Source organism: Oxyura jamaicensis, chromosome 1, assembly GCF_011077185.1.
Source record: "Oxyura jamaicensis isolate SHBP4307 breed ruddy duck chromosome 1, BPBGC_Ojam_1.0, whole genome shotgun sequence".
Taxonomy (NCBI): domain Eukaryota; kingdom Metazoa; phylum Chordata; class Aves; order Anseriformes; family Anatidae; genus Oxyura; species Oxyura jamaicensis.
The window spans coordinates 12,186,762-12,206,162 of NC_048893.1; the positions used below are offsets into that span (position 1 = coordinate 12,186,762).

The 19,401-nt window shown below is 40.0% G+C and overlaps 1 protein-coding gene across 1 annotated transcript in view; it reads right to left on the reverse strand.

Annotated features, from left to right (window-relative positions):
* PTPN12 (protein tyrosine phosphatase non-receptor type 12) overlaps positions 1–19,401 on the reverse strand; it is a 73,718-nt gene that overhangs the window by 35,653 nt on the left and 18,664 nt on the right. The window contains exons 2-3 of the mRNA XM_035336019.1: positions 3,856–3,964; positions 242–318 (exon numbers count right to left, since the gene is read on the reverse strand). Of these exons, the coding sequence (XP_035191910.1) occupies positions 242–318; positions 3,856–3,964 (186 nt within the window). The remainder of the gene's footprint in view (positions 1–241; positions 319–3,855; positions 3,965–19,401) is intronic.

Genomic DNA, 19,401 nt, shown 5'->3' on the forward strand with positions numbered 1-19,401 from the left:
TTCCAATTTGGTCGATTGTGACTTTGAAGTATTTCATATTATATTTCAACTTAGAGCAGTATTAGAACTTAAATTGCTTTATAAAAAGACATTAGGTTTGTAAATTTATTCAAAGCCACAGTGAAAGAAAATTTTTCCTCATGGCTTTGAATTCTAAACTCAGACTGCAACATTAAAACTGCACCGATCTGAAATAAAAACTTAGAACAACTTTTAAAACCATTAAGATAACAATACATACCTTAATAAAGTTTGCATTAATGTAGTCTGAATCTTGGGGGGGAGTTTTTAAAGTCAGTTTAACCCGGCTATGATCGACTAGAAGAAAAATATATATATTTAATTAAAAATGTGAACATTTAAAGCAGCATGTAACAGGAAATATACAGTGTATATACGAAGCGTACAAGTTAAGCATTAAAAACGTTTCCCAAACTCAAGTCATAGAAGCAAGTAATGTTCCTCAAAACGTATGTCATGGAAGCAAGTCAGTCAGTTACTGAAAACAACTTACAGATAACCCAGCTCAGGTAGGGATAAGCAGAATAGCTCCTACTGCTACGTGCTTCTAATGCTCAACTTTTCAGAGTTCCAATTAATGGATTTGAAGTGTGATTCATTACAAAGAGGCAAAATTCAATTTATCAGAAGCAAGCAAAATGGTAGTTACACAATATTACCACAGACCACGATAGCAAGAATTAAAGGAAAGCCTCCTGTATTCAGGAAGCAGAAAGAGTCAAACACCACTGCATAGCTAAAGCAGTGGGCAGGTCTCAATGGCTCTGCCAAGGAGGAGCCCATCAACTACTACAACACAAAACGTGCACTGTGGTTTATTGCTTTGGCACAGACTGGCCAAACACTAGGCTGGGCACTTTGCTAGGGCACAGAACATGTCCCTGCTAAACAAGAAGCAGTTGATGCCTTCATTTAGAGGGCTTGAACTTAAGAAATTTCTACCCTGATCATCAGTGACTGTCTCAAAGAAAAAAAGTTTCCTTTAAGAACAACAGATCTTTGGAGATCCTCAGCAATCTTTAAGAAATATTTACTATTTGTTGACAGAACAAACTAAGCCTCTTGGAATTCTTTTCAACGATGAAAGAATCAGTGCATCTTCAAACAGAAGCAACTCGATGCTTCTTACTAAGGAAGAGAGTAGGTGGTTGACAGGTTTGCCAGCCTTTCCAGCTCTTCTTGATACCAGTATTTCCTAGCTAGCACAAAAATATCACTCAAATTGTTTCTACAATAAAAGCCTTCTTATTTAATTTAGTATTACATTAAACTGGAAATCAAGACTGACAAAAGTTACCCTATAGATTTGAATGAGGGAACACAAGTGTCTGCAGAACCAGCATCTGCTCAAGCAATTTGTTACTTTCTGTTCCCATGATCAAGTCCCTCAGCCACAGAGCAGCTGCTGAAACTTTTATGTTTCTTCTGTACTTGAAGCTCTAATAAAGAACAAGTCTATCCATTCCTAAAGAGGAAATATGGTTTGTGGGTTTGGTTTTCTTTTTTTTCCAGAAGTATCACTGGTAACAAATGCCTAAAAGTATATGCTAAGAGTTACTGCTATACAGAAAGCTCTTACAAAAAGCTTCCAGGATGATTTTTTTTTTTTTGCTAGAGTCCTGATGATATGCAAAAACCAGTTGATTACCCTGTAACGCTTTCTAAAAAACAAGCTTAGATTAACACAAAGACAACGCTCTTAAATAACAGCCCAGAGAAACCCCTAAAGCATATTACACTGTAATACATTATCACACACACAGTGCAAAATGTGAACTCTATGAACATGCACTGATGTTACAAACTTAATACTAACAAGTATTTTCACATGACAGATCAGAATAATTAAAGCAGAGCTTCTATCTTCTCAGCACAGATCAAAAATCCTAGAGCAGTTTCCAAATGTCAACATGTATAGCCTTCCTTTACCTGCCACAGCTCAAGCTCTTCTACAGTGTTAACTCAAAATAGAATTCTCCAAGAAAAACTCCATTGCAAGTTCCAAGAAGATTAAGTGCTTGCTCTTTATTTTTTATCTTTGTACGTAGATACAAATTAGTGTCTTCAGCTAGTCAGTGAACACCATGGTTGATTGAATTATCACTTAGAAGGGCTTCATAAGTTGTAACACGACCATGCACACGTTTACTCTGAAGCCTGTGTTGACTTAGTATTCAGATACAGATCTCTCTGGTAGTAGCAAGAATTCTGATAAGTAGTGTTAATGTCTGATTAAGTTACATTTGTAATCCTCTAGATTTACAGAAAATAAGCAGAAAAAAATCATTCTCTCTCCCTCCTCCAAAACATCTCCTAGCTTTCATTTCTCTGTCAAGCTGTCTCCCATCACTTTTGCTGAAACTTTTCAGTATTTGAAGATACTCATTGTTTTAACTAAAGGTGTACCTTCAGTTTTCCTCATTGGCAGCTTGGGGTTTGTTCATTTTCCCTGACTGTGCATCCTTTTGGATCCCAATGCCTCCGTTTTTATTTTTATATAAGTGAAAGAAAAGCTCATCCCCCACTCTGGTTGCCGTCATTTACTGCCACAGTGGCAATTGTATCCCATAGAATCAGTCTAGGTGCTACTGATACTTTCCTGTATTTTTAATGATCCATCCAAACACGGGCATGGAAGATGGAAGAAAGGGTATAAATACATGGTAATAACTTTCTCTTTGTGTCACAGAATTAAACATGTTTCCTCACAATTAAAAACAAAAAACCCGGTGGCATTCAACTATTTTTCTGCATTTGAGCTTAATATCACGTATGTCTCCTTCTCAATGCAGCAGTGGACACCACGTCCACCTTGTTAAAGTCTAGGGCCTGTGGCTCTAGGGCAAAGTTTACTGCTCTAAGTGTGGCTCCAAGCTCTGATAGATGGTAAAAAGGTTCCCTCAGTAGAGAAATAAGCAACAAGTACACAACAGTCTGAAACACAATCATTCTCTGAAGTTTATTACCAGAATACATCTTGAAAATGAAAGCTAATGATGCTTGAGACCATTTTAAACTTCATATAGCCTATAACCCTCTAAACACTTCTTACTCTGCTTCTTTCTCAGAAGTATCTGTTGTTAATCTTCTGGTATATGAAAAATGGCGTTTGTCAGAAGATTAGCCTTTAATCTTGTTGTCAGCTCTCCATTTTAAGAAGCACAGTAAAAGCCACTGAGATACATGGTCTCACGAGATAAACAAAGTGAACCTGCAACAGGCAATCTTATCATTATAAGATCTGGTATACCCATACATTGGTGGTTTTAAAATTTAAATTTAAATTCTCCTCTGACTCACATTTTATGTTTGTACATGAAACAATCTCATTTGGGCTCTAGCAAAACACAAACAGAAGATAATCCAGCACTGAATGCTCTCAGACATGGTTTGCAGGATATGAACCCGCAAAAGCTAGATCTATTTTACTTCATACCACAAACCCAGGCTCCTTAAGGCTTCTTAAAATTTCATCTAGATCTTATGCTGACACATGTTTATTTTCTACCATGAACAACATGCTCTGAAGAAAAAAAAATAATACAGCTAAGCACATAGCAAAGTTCTAGACTATTCCAAGTTAAAATGAAAGCATCAGCTCTACGCGTCTTGCCTCCTAGCTAACATTTTCTTTAGGTGATAGATCTCCTAACATAATATATTAGCCTTTACTTACTTTGCCTTCTCAGTTAAAAACAAAAACTTTATATAAAGTTATCTTTCAAAGTACCTCCAATTTTGCCTTTCAGTAATAACTAAGTAGTAAAATTTACGATATCTTAAGAGTAACAAACATTCTCCTTTATCCTTTATTAATACACGAATCAGACTTACATGGCAATATATCCTTGTATCTATTCTTTTTAACATTTTCTTCCTTTTCACCGGTGGCTGTTGGGTAGATCTTCTCTGTTCTGTATTTTGTGGATAATCTTCTTAACCTCTGAAATAAGACATTTACATTATGTTTTCAAGTCTTAAGGTAACAGAAATATCACTAGGCATCAGATTCAATTATGAATTATAAGCAGATCACTTCAGAAAACTTCTATCCTTTTTACAATATTCACTGTGATATACATACATATATTTAAAAAAAAAAAAAAAAAAAAACTATCTGGTACTTTTAGGTCATCAGCAGTTTACAATGAAGTCAAAACCAGCTCATGATACATGGAACTTTTGAAAAGCCCCTACAATAGGGTCATGCAGCTATGCTTCTATCAGCATATAGACTGCCTTGTTAGGGAATAGTGACTGAATATACCTGTGAAGAACAGAAAAATCTGTTATTGCCCACAATATCCATAGGAACACAACAGAACAGATTGGCTGAAGAACAGCTGTTATTTTGCTTCGAAGCTCATGGCTTCCCACACCCAACTGAACAGGAAGCAGAACCTAAGTTCTGGCAGGTATCAACTCCTAACACCCAACTCCTCTTGAGTTTCAAGCTCATCCAGAGAAAGAGGGTTCCTGCCACTCAGGTATAAGCTATTCCCAATTAAGATGAGTGACAGGAGGTCTGCTGAATTCACAGCAGTATGGTTTTTCTTTTTAAAATCCCCTTTATCTATTTCAAATCCTGGAAATTTGAAACAGGCATAACCTCTAATAATAAAAGCCCGCCCATCCCTTCTGGCAACGCAGGAAATAACAGAAGCGACACAGCTTTATTTCATCCCACTCAAGTTACACATTTACAGCCTTCAATTGAGGAGGAAGAGTATGTTACATTGTGCAGACCTTCAGATTTAAAAAGGAACTTGAAAGACCTCAAAAAGTAAATGTTCTCTTCCAGCTTGAACTACCTGGTTGTAAAAACAGCCACCCTGCTGACACACTGACATGGTGGTGGCATACATAATGATTAAGAGGAAGACAGAAGTCATTTGAAAGTATTTCCATTGAAAGGTGTCCTGCACAGGTAGATGGGCAGAGGCTGCTTGTTTTTCCCTTCCCACCAACTTTGGTGCTTGATGATCACCACTGAAGACCCAAAATGTTCATGGATTTCCTCCTTTTTTTTTTTTTCTTTTTTGGGGGGGGGGGGGGGGGCGGGGGTGCAGCAATTGGGAGAGGTTGGTTGTTAATTAGAAATGTACTTCTTGTTTATTACAGTATGCACAACAGCATACAGGCCAGACCTCATGGTCCTGGTTGGAAAGCCACTTCTATTCCTGAATTCTTCTAAAATTACCAACACACCTGGGAGACTCACTATACTCAATTTAACAAAGAAGTAAAACAGTTGGTAATTCAAGCTCTCCAATAATTCTTCCAGAAAAAAAAAAGGAAAAAAAAGAAAAAAAGTTTAACATTTCTGCTACTACTTACAGAAAAATGCTTTCATTAAATTTGTCTGGATGCAGAGAAAAAAACAGAGGAGTGGACAAATCTCTGCATGGATTTTGTTGACTAATAATCTAAATCCCTCATAGTAGTATTTACAGAGCAACAATGATGGCAAAGTAAAATAAAGCAAAGCAAGAAGTACACATTTTCAAGGTAATTCCCAGAGGATTTTTTTTTCAGATGAAACCACTGAATGCTAAAAAGAGCAACTGAATTAGCGCACAGGGCTGTTTCTTAAAAAGCATTTCTCTTGAAAAACTGTCAGCATTAGTCAATGCAGAAAAAAAAAAACAGTAAACACTGGGAGGTGGGATAGCAAGTCTGACCAAATGCTGATCCAAGTGCTAGATATATTATCTGAAAACATTACCACAATGATCAGAAAGATTCAGTTTTTGAAAAGACATCTTAACAGCCCTAGGGAAGAAGCTTCCATGCAGACTACACCGATCTTTGCAACACTAAAAGCAAATCTGCAACCTATCTTCTTGTGGTGGTTTTACCCAGCTGGGCAGCTAGACTCTGCCACAAGCACTCTCTCACTCCCCCTCCTCAAAAGAAAAGGAAGCAAAGGCCACATGGAAGCACAGAGGGAAGAAGATTATTTTCTACTTCTTATCAGTGAGTGATGTTTGGCCACATCCTGGGAAGCAAGGCCTCGATATGCATAGCGGCTGTTCGGGTGGGCAGACGTCTTCATAATGACAGCCTCCCCCTCCTTCCCCTTTCCCAGCTTTTACTGCTGAGTGTCACACCACATGGTACGGAATACCTCTTCGGTTTGGGTCAGCTGCCCTGGGGATGCTTCCTCCCCATCTCCTGCCCACCCCCAGCCTGCTGGCTGTGGGGTTTGGAGGGGCCCTGAGGCCGTGCCAGCACTGCTCAGCAGTAGACACAACATGGGCTGGATATCAGGGCTGCTCTAGCTGCCAGTGCACAGCACAGCGCTACGTGGGCTGCTGCAGGGAAAGTTAACTCCATCCCAGCCAGACCCAGCACGCTTCTGCACACAGCAGGCAATTGAAAAAGCTCCCCTGTAACGTGTGACAGACAAAATACCAGGGAGTGGTTAACAGTGTGTGGGAGGCATGGTCCTACACAGAAGCATAAAGGTTAGAAGAGACCTCCAAGATCATCTGGTCCACCCCTCCCCCTACCACCAATGTCACCCACTAACCCATGTCCCTAAGCACCACGTCCAACCTCTCCTTGAACACCCCCAGGGACGGTGACTCCACCACCTCCCTGGGCAGCCCATCCCAGTGCCTGACTGCTCTTTCTGAGAAGAAATGTCTCCTCATTTCCAGCCTGAACCTCCCCTGGTGCAACTTGAGGCCATTCCCTCTAGTCCTATCACTGGTCATCTGTGAGAAGAGGCCGATGCCCACTTCCCCACACTTTCCTTTCAGGTAGTTGTAGAGAGCAATGAGGTCTCCCCTGAGCCTCCTCTGCTCCAGACACAACACCTGCAGTTCCCTCAGCTGCTTCTCACAGGACTTGTGCTCCAGGCCCTTCACCAGCTTCGTAGCCCTGCTCTGGACATGCTCCACAGCCTCCATGTCATTCTTGTACTGAGAGGCCCAAATGTGAACACAGCACTCAAGGTGTGGCCTCACCAGAGCAGAGTACAGGGGGACAATCACCTCCCTGGTCCTGCTGGCTACACTAACACTACATAACGCTGCCCTCACCTGTGTCAAAGGAAAACAAATGCTGGCAGTGCTACCGAGGCTGGACACTGAACCAGGAGTCTAGAAATAGCAAAGTACACAATTCAGCAATATCAGCTAACAACTGCAAGACTGAAGTGGTCTGAAACAGGCTCTAAGCCTCCAATCCAAGAAGAAAAACAAACAAACAAACAAAAAAACAAACCACCAAGCCCCACAAAGAGAAACAATGATACTTCCCAAGTATAGCCACAAATATGAGTTTGTATATTGTTCCCCATCTCAACCTGGTTGTGGGTTTTTGTTTTTCATATTATTCATCTTATTTTTATTGGGCCAAGTGCTCTGACTGCGCTTAGAAAAAAGTAACAAAAGTTTAGAGAAAAAACAGCCTCTGAAAACCATGAGTAGAAGCATAAGTTTTTTTGCATGAGAAGAGATACTTGAGAAAGGGATACAGGAAAAACAGTAGGTAACAAAAAGCACCCTAGGAAGATGATCTTTTTTGCTTTGCCTATCTTAAAGGCACACAAAAAACCATCAGTGTCAAGGGTACAACATGGTTCTACTGTAAACCCAGAACACCGTAAGTGCCTAACACCAACTTCCATTTTCTAGCAACTGATGCTATTAGAATTCAGCATATCCTCTCCTCTGCATGGCCTGCTTGTTGTAAGTCTGCAAAACAGAGCGGAAAGCAGGATTAGCACAGCCCAGCTCTGAGGCAAAGACTAGAAATTAAATACAGTATGATTCTAACAGACATCTCTGTTCCTAAAATACTTTAAGACCCAGGCTTTTAATGCTTATTTGTCAGCTGTTCTCTGACATGGGTAACAGAAGATAAGGAAAGTCATGAAAACAACCAAAAAAGAATAAGCATGTTTATGCTTCGTAGCAGTGTCTGCTACACAGAATAGTACCTACTTTATGCTTTGGAAGGGAAAGATTTGACTAGAGTATGGAAAGAATCCTAAAAACCAAACCTTGAATGAACTGCCCCAGGAGAAGTGCCAGACTACAGCAGCAGAATTCACACTCCACACAACAGAAGACTTCTGCAGAAAGCAAAGGACACACGCTGCTGGTGTAAGGTGCAAGAGAGATTCGGTGCTTCCTAGGCTACAGCCTGGAGTGACCAGAAAAACGCGAATGTGAGCAGCAACAGAGTGGGGTAATGACAGGTCAGAGGAAGAAAGAGTTTTGTTCAGACTACATTAAGCCGATGACAAGATATCCAGCAAGATCCGTCACAGTCCACTTCCATGCTAATTCATAATAAACAACTGTGGGCAACAGAAAGCAGCCCTCACGTTTGGGCTGAATCAGTAAAACCGCCAGGCTGCTCCCCAGCAGCTCCCCGGGCACAGACAGCCAGGACAGGACTGAGCCCAGTGCCTCCACAGGCAGCAGTGGGCCCTGCCCTTGCGCTTCCACGTCCACACAGCGGCTGTGCAGCACCTCAGATCTTCTCCTGTGTGCCTTTTAAGACTGAAATGGTCAAAAAGGAACTAAATATTCATGGTATACTTTAAGAACGATGTTCACAAGGCCTTAACTTCCAGTCTCATTTCATTAGAAGTGCTGAGTTTAGTTTCACCGTGCTATGAAGAGGACTGTGGGACAGTGACAGACACCACGGGATGCTGGGGTGAGCCTTGGAAGCTGCCTGCGTTTCAGAAACAAGCTTCCAGCCTCCACAGCAGATTATAACAAATTAGTACAGTGCTTTTGCAAAAAACAAACAAACCGACTTTTGACATCAAGCAAGTAGAACCACACTATATCAAAGAGAACATAGTCCAGGCAGCTCAGGAAACTCACCTCACTTCCAGTCAAGCCTTTTTGTCTATTTTACTCTTTAGAAAGCCTGTCAAGATGTACGGCTTAATGCCAGAGAAATGCTGTTTGTGGATTAAAGAAAATATTTATACTGCTTATTGAGATTTGAAGAACTCGCTTTAAAAGCCTGAGCATTATTTAAGATATAAAAGCGCTTCTGCCTCCTCTCCGGGCTTCTTTGCAAGGGAAGCATGACAAATAATGTCACTTATTTAAAGCCCTCAAATAATCTCCTAAGACTTATCCGACATTTCCAACCGTCAGAACCTCAGTTAACAAAAGGCCGAGTTGAGCAAACACCGCCGTTTTGCCTGCCCCGGAGGAGCAGCTTACACCAGCGTTACCCAGAGCTGCTGGAGCACTCCGAGGCTCCCACAACGCGGTCGCTGCGTGACAGCGGGCACCAGCCCTCGGAAGTCCTCCACGGACAGCTACGGCAGCGGAGGCGTGAGATAACACCAATCACACAGAAACATATTTTGCTTTGCAAAAATTCACTTCAATGTATTAAACATGAAAAAAATGAAAATTGAAGAAAACCTTCCATAAAAAAATCACTTAGTAGTCAGAGCATAAAGGGATACTAGCACTCGAAAAAAATGTTGCATTAATGCACCCATTTCTTAAGACGTTTATTTCTAGCATAGATTAAACATTTCATTGTGCTTACTAGAAGCAGGAGAAGAAAAACATGCATTATGTTCAGCTGTGCTCATCCTAATAATTTAAATAAACATTCCTAGAGCAGAATAAAATTCCTAGTCTTTCCATATAGTAAGAAAAAACATACCTGTGGGGAGCAAGGTGAACCAAACTATCATAAGCATTTCAAGATAACTATCCCCTGGTTATCAATGGTCAGACAACAGCTTTCACATTCTGCATTAATGTTATCAACAGAGATGCCAGAGAGACAAAAGGCAGCTCGAGGGCAGACCAACACAGTACCACTCCAGCGGGACTCTGACTTGGTAAAACCAAGATGTTTCAGAAGTATTTTAGCTTAGAGTCTGTCCAAGCCCACCTAGTGCTTCCTTTGCTGTGCCACTTTCCACTCAGAGCTCCAGGAAGCACTGGGACAAGCTGATGGCAATAAACCCGGCTGGAGGGCCCCCATGGCACATTAGTGCATACCCCACGCTCCCCTGTGCTAAACAGCACAACTAATGCAGGGTTTCATATAATTTCAGATATCATGCTTTCATCTACATCTCCCAGCTATCTGTGGCTTATATTCATATTCTAAGTGTTTTGAATCCATTGCTACAGAAAGAACACAGAACAGAAAATAATTAGGTATTATACCAATATTTAACACTCACATGAAATTATGGATAAACCTAATTTTTGAAAGTATCCCTGTTACCACTCTGCCTTAGTAGTGTTTGAAAAACAGCTTATACTTGTGGCAAACGTCAGTCTTTCCCCAGTTATTCCTGTCAGGAATTCAGCTTGCAAACAACAACTATTTCTGAGTATTCCTAACCCTTGTGCTGTAAGGTAAAAGCTTTCCCAAACACTAACCAAGCATAAACAATGAAAGGAAAATTATATATATAAAAAAAGATAAAAGAAAAGCTTCACTGAATCTCAATATTTATGGTAGCTTTGGCTACCAGGAATAGCCCAGACCTAACCTATTTCCCTGAAATGAAGCCCTGACAGGACATCACAAGCTGAAGTGATAGAAAGAACAAAAGTGAAGAGGGAGAAGTGTGTTACCTTAGCACTTCCTTCTAGCAACACCTACCACCTCTCCTGAGCTCTATGCACTCCTACAAGGGAATCTCCTGCAGTGATTAACACACGAGGCTGATAACTAGGGTCTCTTGGGCACTCCATCTTCTTTGTTTCATAGCAGGTCAACAACTAGTCTAAAAGCCAACACTGTGTGTGAACTCCATAGAAGTCCCCCCAAAATTACCTAGGGACCTGGGAACACCAGCATTTCAGCATATTGTGTTCTACATCATCTTAACTCATGTTGGTATTTTCCCAAGAAAGAGGGGAATTCGTGTTATTGCATTAGAGATTTAGATTCAGTAAAGAGCATTGGTCACAGCCGACACTACTGGCAGGTCCACACACAGAGAAACCAAGTGCCAGTACTGAGAGGGGCCAGGTAAGGCGTACAACTTATCTTCTTCAGTAGCACACTGAAATTAAACAGGTGAAAAACAACACAAGAACAGCATGCTCTCAAGAATTAGGTAATGCCAGAGCAAGACCTATGTTTTCCATCTTCCCAAACCAATAAAACATTTTGCTTGACAGAGATACTAGAACCAGAACTGATACTATATTAGAGTAATATTATCCCATACCACTAATGACTAAGGATAGCTTTACGCAGACGTATTGTCAAAACTTAGGCTGACTGCTTCAAAAGCCTCCCTTTCCCTCTCTTATTTCTGAAACTATTTTTATACTACCTGCATATTAATTAGCAGTGCTATCAATTACAGTTGACATGTTCAGCCTAATAGCTAAACACCCTACCTACTGTCAGTGATGGGCTAGTTTCACAAGGATGGAGAAGACTGAAGAGGTCCACGGCCTGTTGATGAGCAAGTAACCAAGCAGAAAAAGCAAAACATGAAATCACTACAGCATAATCAAGTTTTAGTTAGTAAGTCATTAACATGCTTTAAGATATTTTAGAAAGCTCTGCTGCATATTCCTTCACACACTCCTGTTTTCTATCCCTGAACCACACTGATCCCTTAGCACAACCAGTTTATTGCAAGGACTGCTATAAACACATCACTTCAAGTGGAAATGTGCAGGACAACACAGCTGACAGAACACCAGCAGCAAAGGTTACAGGCTATGAATGACAAATGTGAAGGTTTCTATTAATCTGAAGACATCTGATTAGGAAATAATCTGACTGCTTTGGTTTGATGTCTGGGAAGCACATGTCAATGTGAAACCAGAAAATGCATTTCAAGTTCGTGCACACCACTCCGTAACATGCTCCTCCACAGTGCTGAAGGAATTCAGGAGTAATTCTTTGAAACAGACCACAATCATTTTCAGATCGTAACAGCAGCATAAGGAAACAAAACACTTGAATAAACAAGGAAACAAAGCTCACACACAGAACAAACTCTCCTGCTTAAGAGCACAACTTCCAAGTTATTGGATTAGCTACTTTCCCCTTATTCCTAGAGCCCTAGGATCCAGTATTTTTACGTGCTGACAGCACTAGCATATTAAGAACTTCACTTTTAATCTTGAATTCCCCTTCAAGTCTCTTTGAACACACAGAGCTTTTATTCATCTTACTTTGCTATGGGATTACAAAGGTAAGATGCTCCCACAGAAAGCTGTGGTGAGTAATTTTTAAGAGAATGGTTTAACCACACTCCAGTCAATGAAGTGGTTAAATTGTATCAAATCAACATGCTTGCAAAAAGATCCAAGAGCTTGTTAGTAAACAAACAGCTATGAAATACAATAAAATACAATGAAATATGAAATACAATACAAAACTAGGTTAATTGTAGCATATAAGATATGCCATCTTCATATGTAAGCCTTCTATATGAGATCTCCTCACATTTCTGGATGAATGAATGACAACTGCCTCTAATGTGAAAACTCTTAAAGCTTGCTGAATAATTATGCATGCCAACCTACTAAATGCAACATATATCTTGAAATAAGGAAGCAAAAGATAGTTTTCCCACCTCTACACCTTTTTGCAGCCTTTTCTTCACAACACTGTAGATGTCAACTCTATTAGTACTGTACAACTTCTCTGCCAGCATTTCAACAGTTTAGCTGGCTTGTTCAAGAAACTGACAGATGCATATTTTAAGTCTTGTTTAGGTTGAATCTGCATTCAGTTCAGAGCCAGGAAAGTAAGGTCTTATCATACAATGCCTATAAATAACTTGCAAAAAGAATTGGCAAACTCAGTCCAGTTTTCATTACATGGCTATTTCCTTTGCAGCAGGAAAACCCGGTACCACTGCACAAGGGTACAGCAATGAATAACCCATCCACCTCCCGTGGCTTCCTATGGAATCGGGTTTAGGCACGCTAGGGGGACAACGGGAAAGGTTATTTCTTGTGGCTGTTACGCAAGATGCCATCTATACATGCATTCAGTGGAGGGTTACAGTGCCTTCTGAATCTCTGGGGGATTCAGCAACAACACAACAACAGGTCACCTGGGGGCATACACAAATACCTTGAATCAAGATGCAAACAGGCATCCAAAACCAGAAGGAAGATTGCTCAGTCTTGTTGTAGTCCCAGTGATTTGAGCTGCTCAGTAAGAAATGGTTTCACTAATATTAAGCAGAGATTTACCAAAAATGCAAAGATGTAGACAGCAGTTGGATAGATCCCTCATCTCAGTCAGCGAAAGCAAGGAGAAGTAAACCTGCAGCACCAACACCGGCACAGCAGAGGGCTGCTGAAAAGCCTTGCCAGGAGCATGTCGCAGAGCAAGTGTGAGAAAGATGGGATGAACTTTCCAGTCCGATGCCAGAGGGGGTGTTGTGTTTGTTTTAAAGCCAGAAACTGATTACAGGTTCAGGTAAACATTCCACAGAAGCCTTTCTCTTCTTCATTGGTCCAGGAGAGGTAACCACAGTACAGCCTGCTATTGAGACAGAGCTACCTCTCAAGTCCAGCTTAAATTTTGATGGTCCTGATGTGATGCTGATACTGTCAGCGTAATATCTGAGTTGAGTGAAAACTCCTAAGGATTGCGCCCTTCACCAGAAATAGAGATCAAAAGCTGAGGCTCATCCTTCCTCCCTTATGACAGATTTCAGCTTTGGTGGGAAAGTCAAAACCCACTAGCTATGATGTGACAGAAATGTAAGCCGGAGTAACGGCATCACCAGGAACAAGTCACGGAAGTGTAGAAGAAAGTGTCTAATGACAGCTTTAGGCTTTCTCCACTGAGAAGACCCCAAAGGCAAGAGGTTTCATTCCAGCTCAATCAGGCAGCCAGAAGGAACTCAAGCAAGGCTTTTTCCCAAGTCCTAGGGCCACTCAACACTGGCAGGGACTCCCCAGCTCCTTCATTTCAGCACTTCTACCTTAACCCACACTATATCCTTAACGAACAAAAAGCGCACTGTGACAGACATTCATCAGAGAAGCTATACAGCCAATACAGATCACGTACAATTCAAACAAGAAGCATTAGGAACTAAACAGGTATCATCTAAACCTCTTCTGCTGAAGAATATTTAGCTTAACCACGTTATTTATCCCTGAGAAATATCACAGTCTATTACCACCAAGTTTTCTTCCCAACAGTCTTTACCATACCCTGGCTGTTGATTTCACAGTACATGGAATGAGGCATCAGATGCCACAGATGATATCTTGCTTTTGGTTTTGCTCAGTTATCTGTTCTACTTCAGGAGTTAACACTTCGAAAGTTTTTCTCCCTTTTCCTTCGTAAGACCAAAGACTCTTCCTCTTTTCCCACGCCTTGGAACACATTTCCATGAGTTCAGTGATTGTTTTCAGTTCAATTCATATTAGGCAAAAGAAAAGCATCACAACTGAAACAGGAAACATAGCGCTTTCACTCCAACAAAAGTAAACTAGGATTTCCTACCTGCTGGCCCCCAATACCAAAGAGGCCATAAATAAAGGCACATGAGAGCAGCCATAATGCTTTTATTAAACCTATCCCCCAGCAATACAAGTAACAACACTTAATAAATACTTAAACCAGCTTGATGATGTTCAGTCTCACGCCGCATTATTGCCTTTACCACGCCGTTGAGCTGTATTACATCCTGTGCCTGCTTGCCCCCACAAAAAGCCTGCTATAGCTGCATGTCCTGCCATGTGCCTTCCAAAAAGGCAGCCAGGCTTTTTATCAGCTGTGCTTTGTTTTTCTGAAACAGAGGTACTGCCCCATAAGCCTTTCAATGAGAATGACTCTATGCTGAAAAGCTGGAGCCTAACACATGCTCTGGCAAAAAGCACAGCTGATTGTGCTATTAAGCAGCACTGCAACCAACATCTGGTCTGGGGTTAATTACATTACTGAAATTACCTTTCTGAAACACCTGGGGAACTCAGAGGTGCTATTCCTTTCTTTTGGGTGATATCCTTTAGCATACAGCTGAATTGCTATATGATGACATGAGCTCAGGGTGAAATACACTCATGTCAGACAGGCAAGCAGGTCCGATAAAAATGCACTGGTTTCATGTTTTGCCAGGTCTTTTTTTTTTTTTTTTTCCCAGAAACAGGCTTGACCCTTACATAGAAATACAGTGTCTGTACAGACTCGGTAATTTAGAACCCATAGTATTCAGCAGGCAAGATGAGGATGCTGCTAATACAGTTTTGTTAGTTTATAATTGGCAAGTAGAACACCCACGAGGTTTTAAGGATTGCTCCCCCCTCAAAAACAAAACAAAAACCAAACACAGAAACAAGAAAAAGAATGTTTCCAGACAAACACAAACAAGAAGATTTTGACGGGCACCAAATCAGTACATCCGTGCAACGACACATACAATTAGAGTTGAGTTGATGCAAATATGCAGTTGATACAATTTTTTTTTTTTTTTTTTTTAAAAAAAAGGAGGGGTGAGAAGGTATCAAAGAGAAAATATCTTTACTAACTGGAGAAAACATGCTTAAAACTATTTTCACCCCTTCTTTGAGGCTGTGTCTGGAAGCCAAGGAATGTGCTAGTTATAAAGAGGTCATTTACAATGGAGCTCAATAGAATTTTAAAAGCCAGGAAGTAGCCTTATTAAAGATACAAACTTGTACTAAGACTTCTATTGTAGTAACCCTAGCTAATAACCATCACAATATGTATGGATAGGCAAGGAATTTTGTATCTTAGTTGTTCATATTTGTAGCATCTCTCAAACTTTGGCTAACTAATGTATCCCTGTGAGTACAAAAGAATACACCTTTCAGACAAATGATGCTAATTCTGGTTTAAAGACGAGAGAGAATGCAATGGCCAACAAAATTCTCATACTTACAACACAAAGCTATAAAGCAACTACCCAGATGAAACCAAAGCAGTAATGGCTAGTACAGAAAAACAAACAGACAATAAGTTACCCACGAGAATAATGTTAGCTATTTCTCTCCATTAAAGGTTTTGTTTAATGGCTGAACATTCAAGAGCTGGAAGTATCACAGTTAAATGCTTGAATAATACAAATTCTGATTTAGATTGTTTTGCCAAATTAAGAAAAAAAAAAACAAACAAAACACCTTAAACCCCTTAAACTGCACACACACACCTTACTATAGGTGTATATGAAGTATCTTCTACTAGCTTAGAGTAAGTACTATTGCTCATTCAGGAAATACTTGCCTCATTTTGTTTGATGAGCTGCTTCTAAAAGAGGAAGAGGCTACAGTTTTTTTTCCTTGAATATAAGGATTTCAAATATATTTTTGGCATGCCATCTATGTTTAAAGTTCCCGTGGTAACTTTAATCACAGGTGTTCTCATGGTTTTATATTTACCCATGTAAACCCAGAAGTGACTAGCAAAAGAAACACTCGACTATTCTGCAGCTTTCTATCAGGAACACTTGGAGGCTAGAACCTTACAGTGAAGTTACGAAAATCAATTGAAAATACTGTTTTAGTCTGATAGTTCAACCACAAATGTTCTAGAGGAAATTTTCAATTCTGAAGATGTATAAAAGCTTACATCAAACTAAAGGGTCAAGCAAACATTTTGTTTCCTCTTAAAAAATAACCCACAACCTAAATCCCTGATACTTCTAAAATAAAGTCTTTTACATAAATTTTCTTGCCTTCTGTACATCAAAGCTGCAAGCCAAATTGAAATTAATTTCCAAACCTTTTGTAGGTTGCCTTTCTTGCATTTATAATTTTCTCTGAAATCTTTTTGCTCCAAAGACCAGAGAAATGTCTCCTTCATATCAAGTATACACTCAATCACTGAAAGAATTCTCAAGTAGCCTCTCAGTGTTTGTACCCTGCAGGATATGTCTGTCACACAGACAATTTGCCAAATAGAGCCCTTCTACGGTGCCAAGTTTCAACAAATTAAAAGGTACTAAAGTCATCAAGCAAAGTGAATCTGGTTCAGGCAAGTGCCTTGTCAATCAAGGCACTGAGATTTTTTTTTTTTTTTTTTCAAATAAACCTCAATTGTTGCTGCTTCTAAAAGCTGCATATTTACAATTCAGGATGTAGAACTAGACTGTTTGTTTGGTAAACAATAGCCAAACCCTCATTAGTTCTTATGTATTCTATTTGAAATACAAACAACTTGATTCACCACCCCCAGGTTCTGGATGATAGATTTACTTCCAGGTATTTCAGAGATGTACAGGAATACCTTCAGATCTAACCTCAAGATTCTTATCTACAATCCTCATCTATGGAGTAAGTGACAAAGCAATAAGACTCCATTTCCTTTCTTGGGAAAGGAAGCTGTTCTAATCTGAGCCTCAAGTAAGGATTTGGTACGGTGCCAATTCAGAACAAGAGTATGTGAATTTTTACAAGAACTCAGGCAAGACCCAAGTCTCTTTAGTCTGTTTTTACAAAGAAAAATATTGAAAGAAAAATCATTTGACTGGAAGGAATTCTCCAGTGAGGCTTCTTAAAAACAGAAAAAAAAGGCAACACAATACCTTCTCGGGCATTTTCTTGGAATTTTCATTCATGACTTCTCACTAAAAGCAGATCATACTAATAGACTTTTGGATGACGAAGCCAGAAAGCCATCAATAAAGAGGAAGATGACAATGTTACACAAAGTGAGGAAGTAGACTTTTGGGACAATAGAAAGACTGAACTTTAAAAAATGCTGAAAAAGTGGCATACCAGAAGCTCACAATGAAGGTGACACGTATACAATTAAATTAACTAAGTGACAATTCTTAAGTGTTTACAGCAGTCACCCAAAGAAATAAGACAGGATATTCAGTGACAAACAAGCTACATTCACTAGTAGGTCCAGCATGCTGGAATGTTTCTAGAGACAAGACAATGTAAGTTTTCAATAGCCAAAAGGACGCAGAAGCATTTTTCTTCTTCCATCTCAATTCCAATAACTGACTAGCTGAGGCTGTGATTCTTTTTTGATGGACCGTATGCTATTTTTCTTCAGAGTCCAAAATAAATAAATTGTGTTCAACTTTAAACTACTAAAGTCTTCCTGTTAGGACAGGAATGTACAAATTTTAACTTATCTATTAGTTGCATTGACTAATGCCCTTTAGCATGTAAGTATTAGTAGAGTTTAAGTTTCATTTTCCTGATATTTCATATAAAACATGACTTTTTTCCACATAGATGCTTTTGTTTGTTAGTGGCATGGTTTAACTTGAAGATATTTTTACTGTAACCAATGAATGCCAGCCTAGTCATTCATAAAATAATCTTAGCATCCTTCAACATAAAAATAAATGCTTTCTCTTAACGAGGAAGCATTATTTGCATTTTTAAATCTTGACACCAAACTTTGAAGTCTAACACCCTCATTCTAAGCACTGTCAGGCTACACTTTCTCTGGCAACTCCTCCACCTATTGAACACAGATGGCCCAAGAGGTTTCATTTTTGATTTTAAGTGCCTTGAACCAGTTTTTTACTTCATTTAGAAAGTTACTATATGGTCAGCAAACCTCCAAAAGGTATATTACTATACAGAATGCCTTAAATCCTCAGAGATCAAACAGGGACCCACAGCAGGACTGTTAGATGCTCACAAGCACAATGATTTCACTCAGCCTACATCAACTGAAGGTGCCACACAGAACTATTAAACTATTAGGTTTAACAAAGAAAAGAAACACCACATAAAGGTTTGGATTTTATTAATTCCCCTGAAATGTATGTTTTTGTCTTTAAGCAGAATTAACATTTTGATGAATATCTTCTAAACGCTGCCCTCTGCTTCAGAACATTTCAGAAAAAACGCATTTCTGTTAAAGCTTGTCCTGCTACTCGGTTCCCAGTTAAACCAAGAGATGCCTCAGACAATCTGCAAAGCACCAGCACCACGTGTCATTAGGCCTCACGCTTTGGTGAGGGGATAGGCCCAGACCTGAAGGCACCTCAGAGGTGAGGAACTGGTACCTCTGCCTCTTCTGGCTGCGCAGGTAACTTATCTTCTCCATGGCCTGGGAGGAGAAGCAGGGAAAGCAATACCTTGGATCAGTTTATTACAAACATCTGAGGCCCACACACAAGCAACGTGATTGAGCAAAAAATCCCCAACAAGCAACAGCAACAAGTCTGACAACATAACCCTTAAACCTTAGAAGTAGTTACACAAAAACTGCTAGTTTTTTTTCTGTATTTCATTTTTCCTTAACAAAAACAAAACAAAAAAAAACCTACGAACCTAAAAGGCACATTTTAGGCAAGAGCACCAAAGAAGATGGGCTTAGGCAGCAGTTGGCTCGCGCGGTGCCTGTGGGGCCCATCCACTAGGTGTCAGTGTCCTCTCGGCAGGGGAAGGCCTCAGGTGCCACCGAGAAGACAGCCCAGACTTCTTGGTTTTCGGGTCA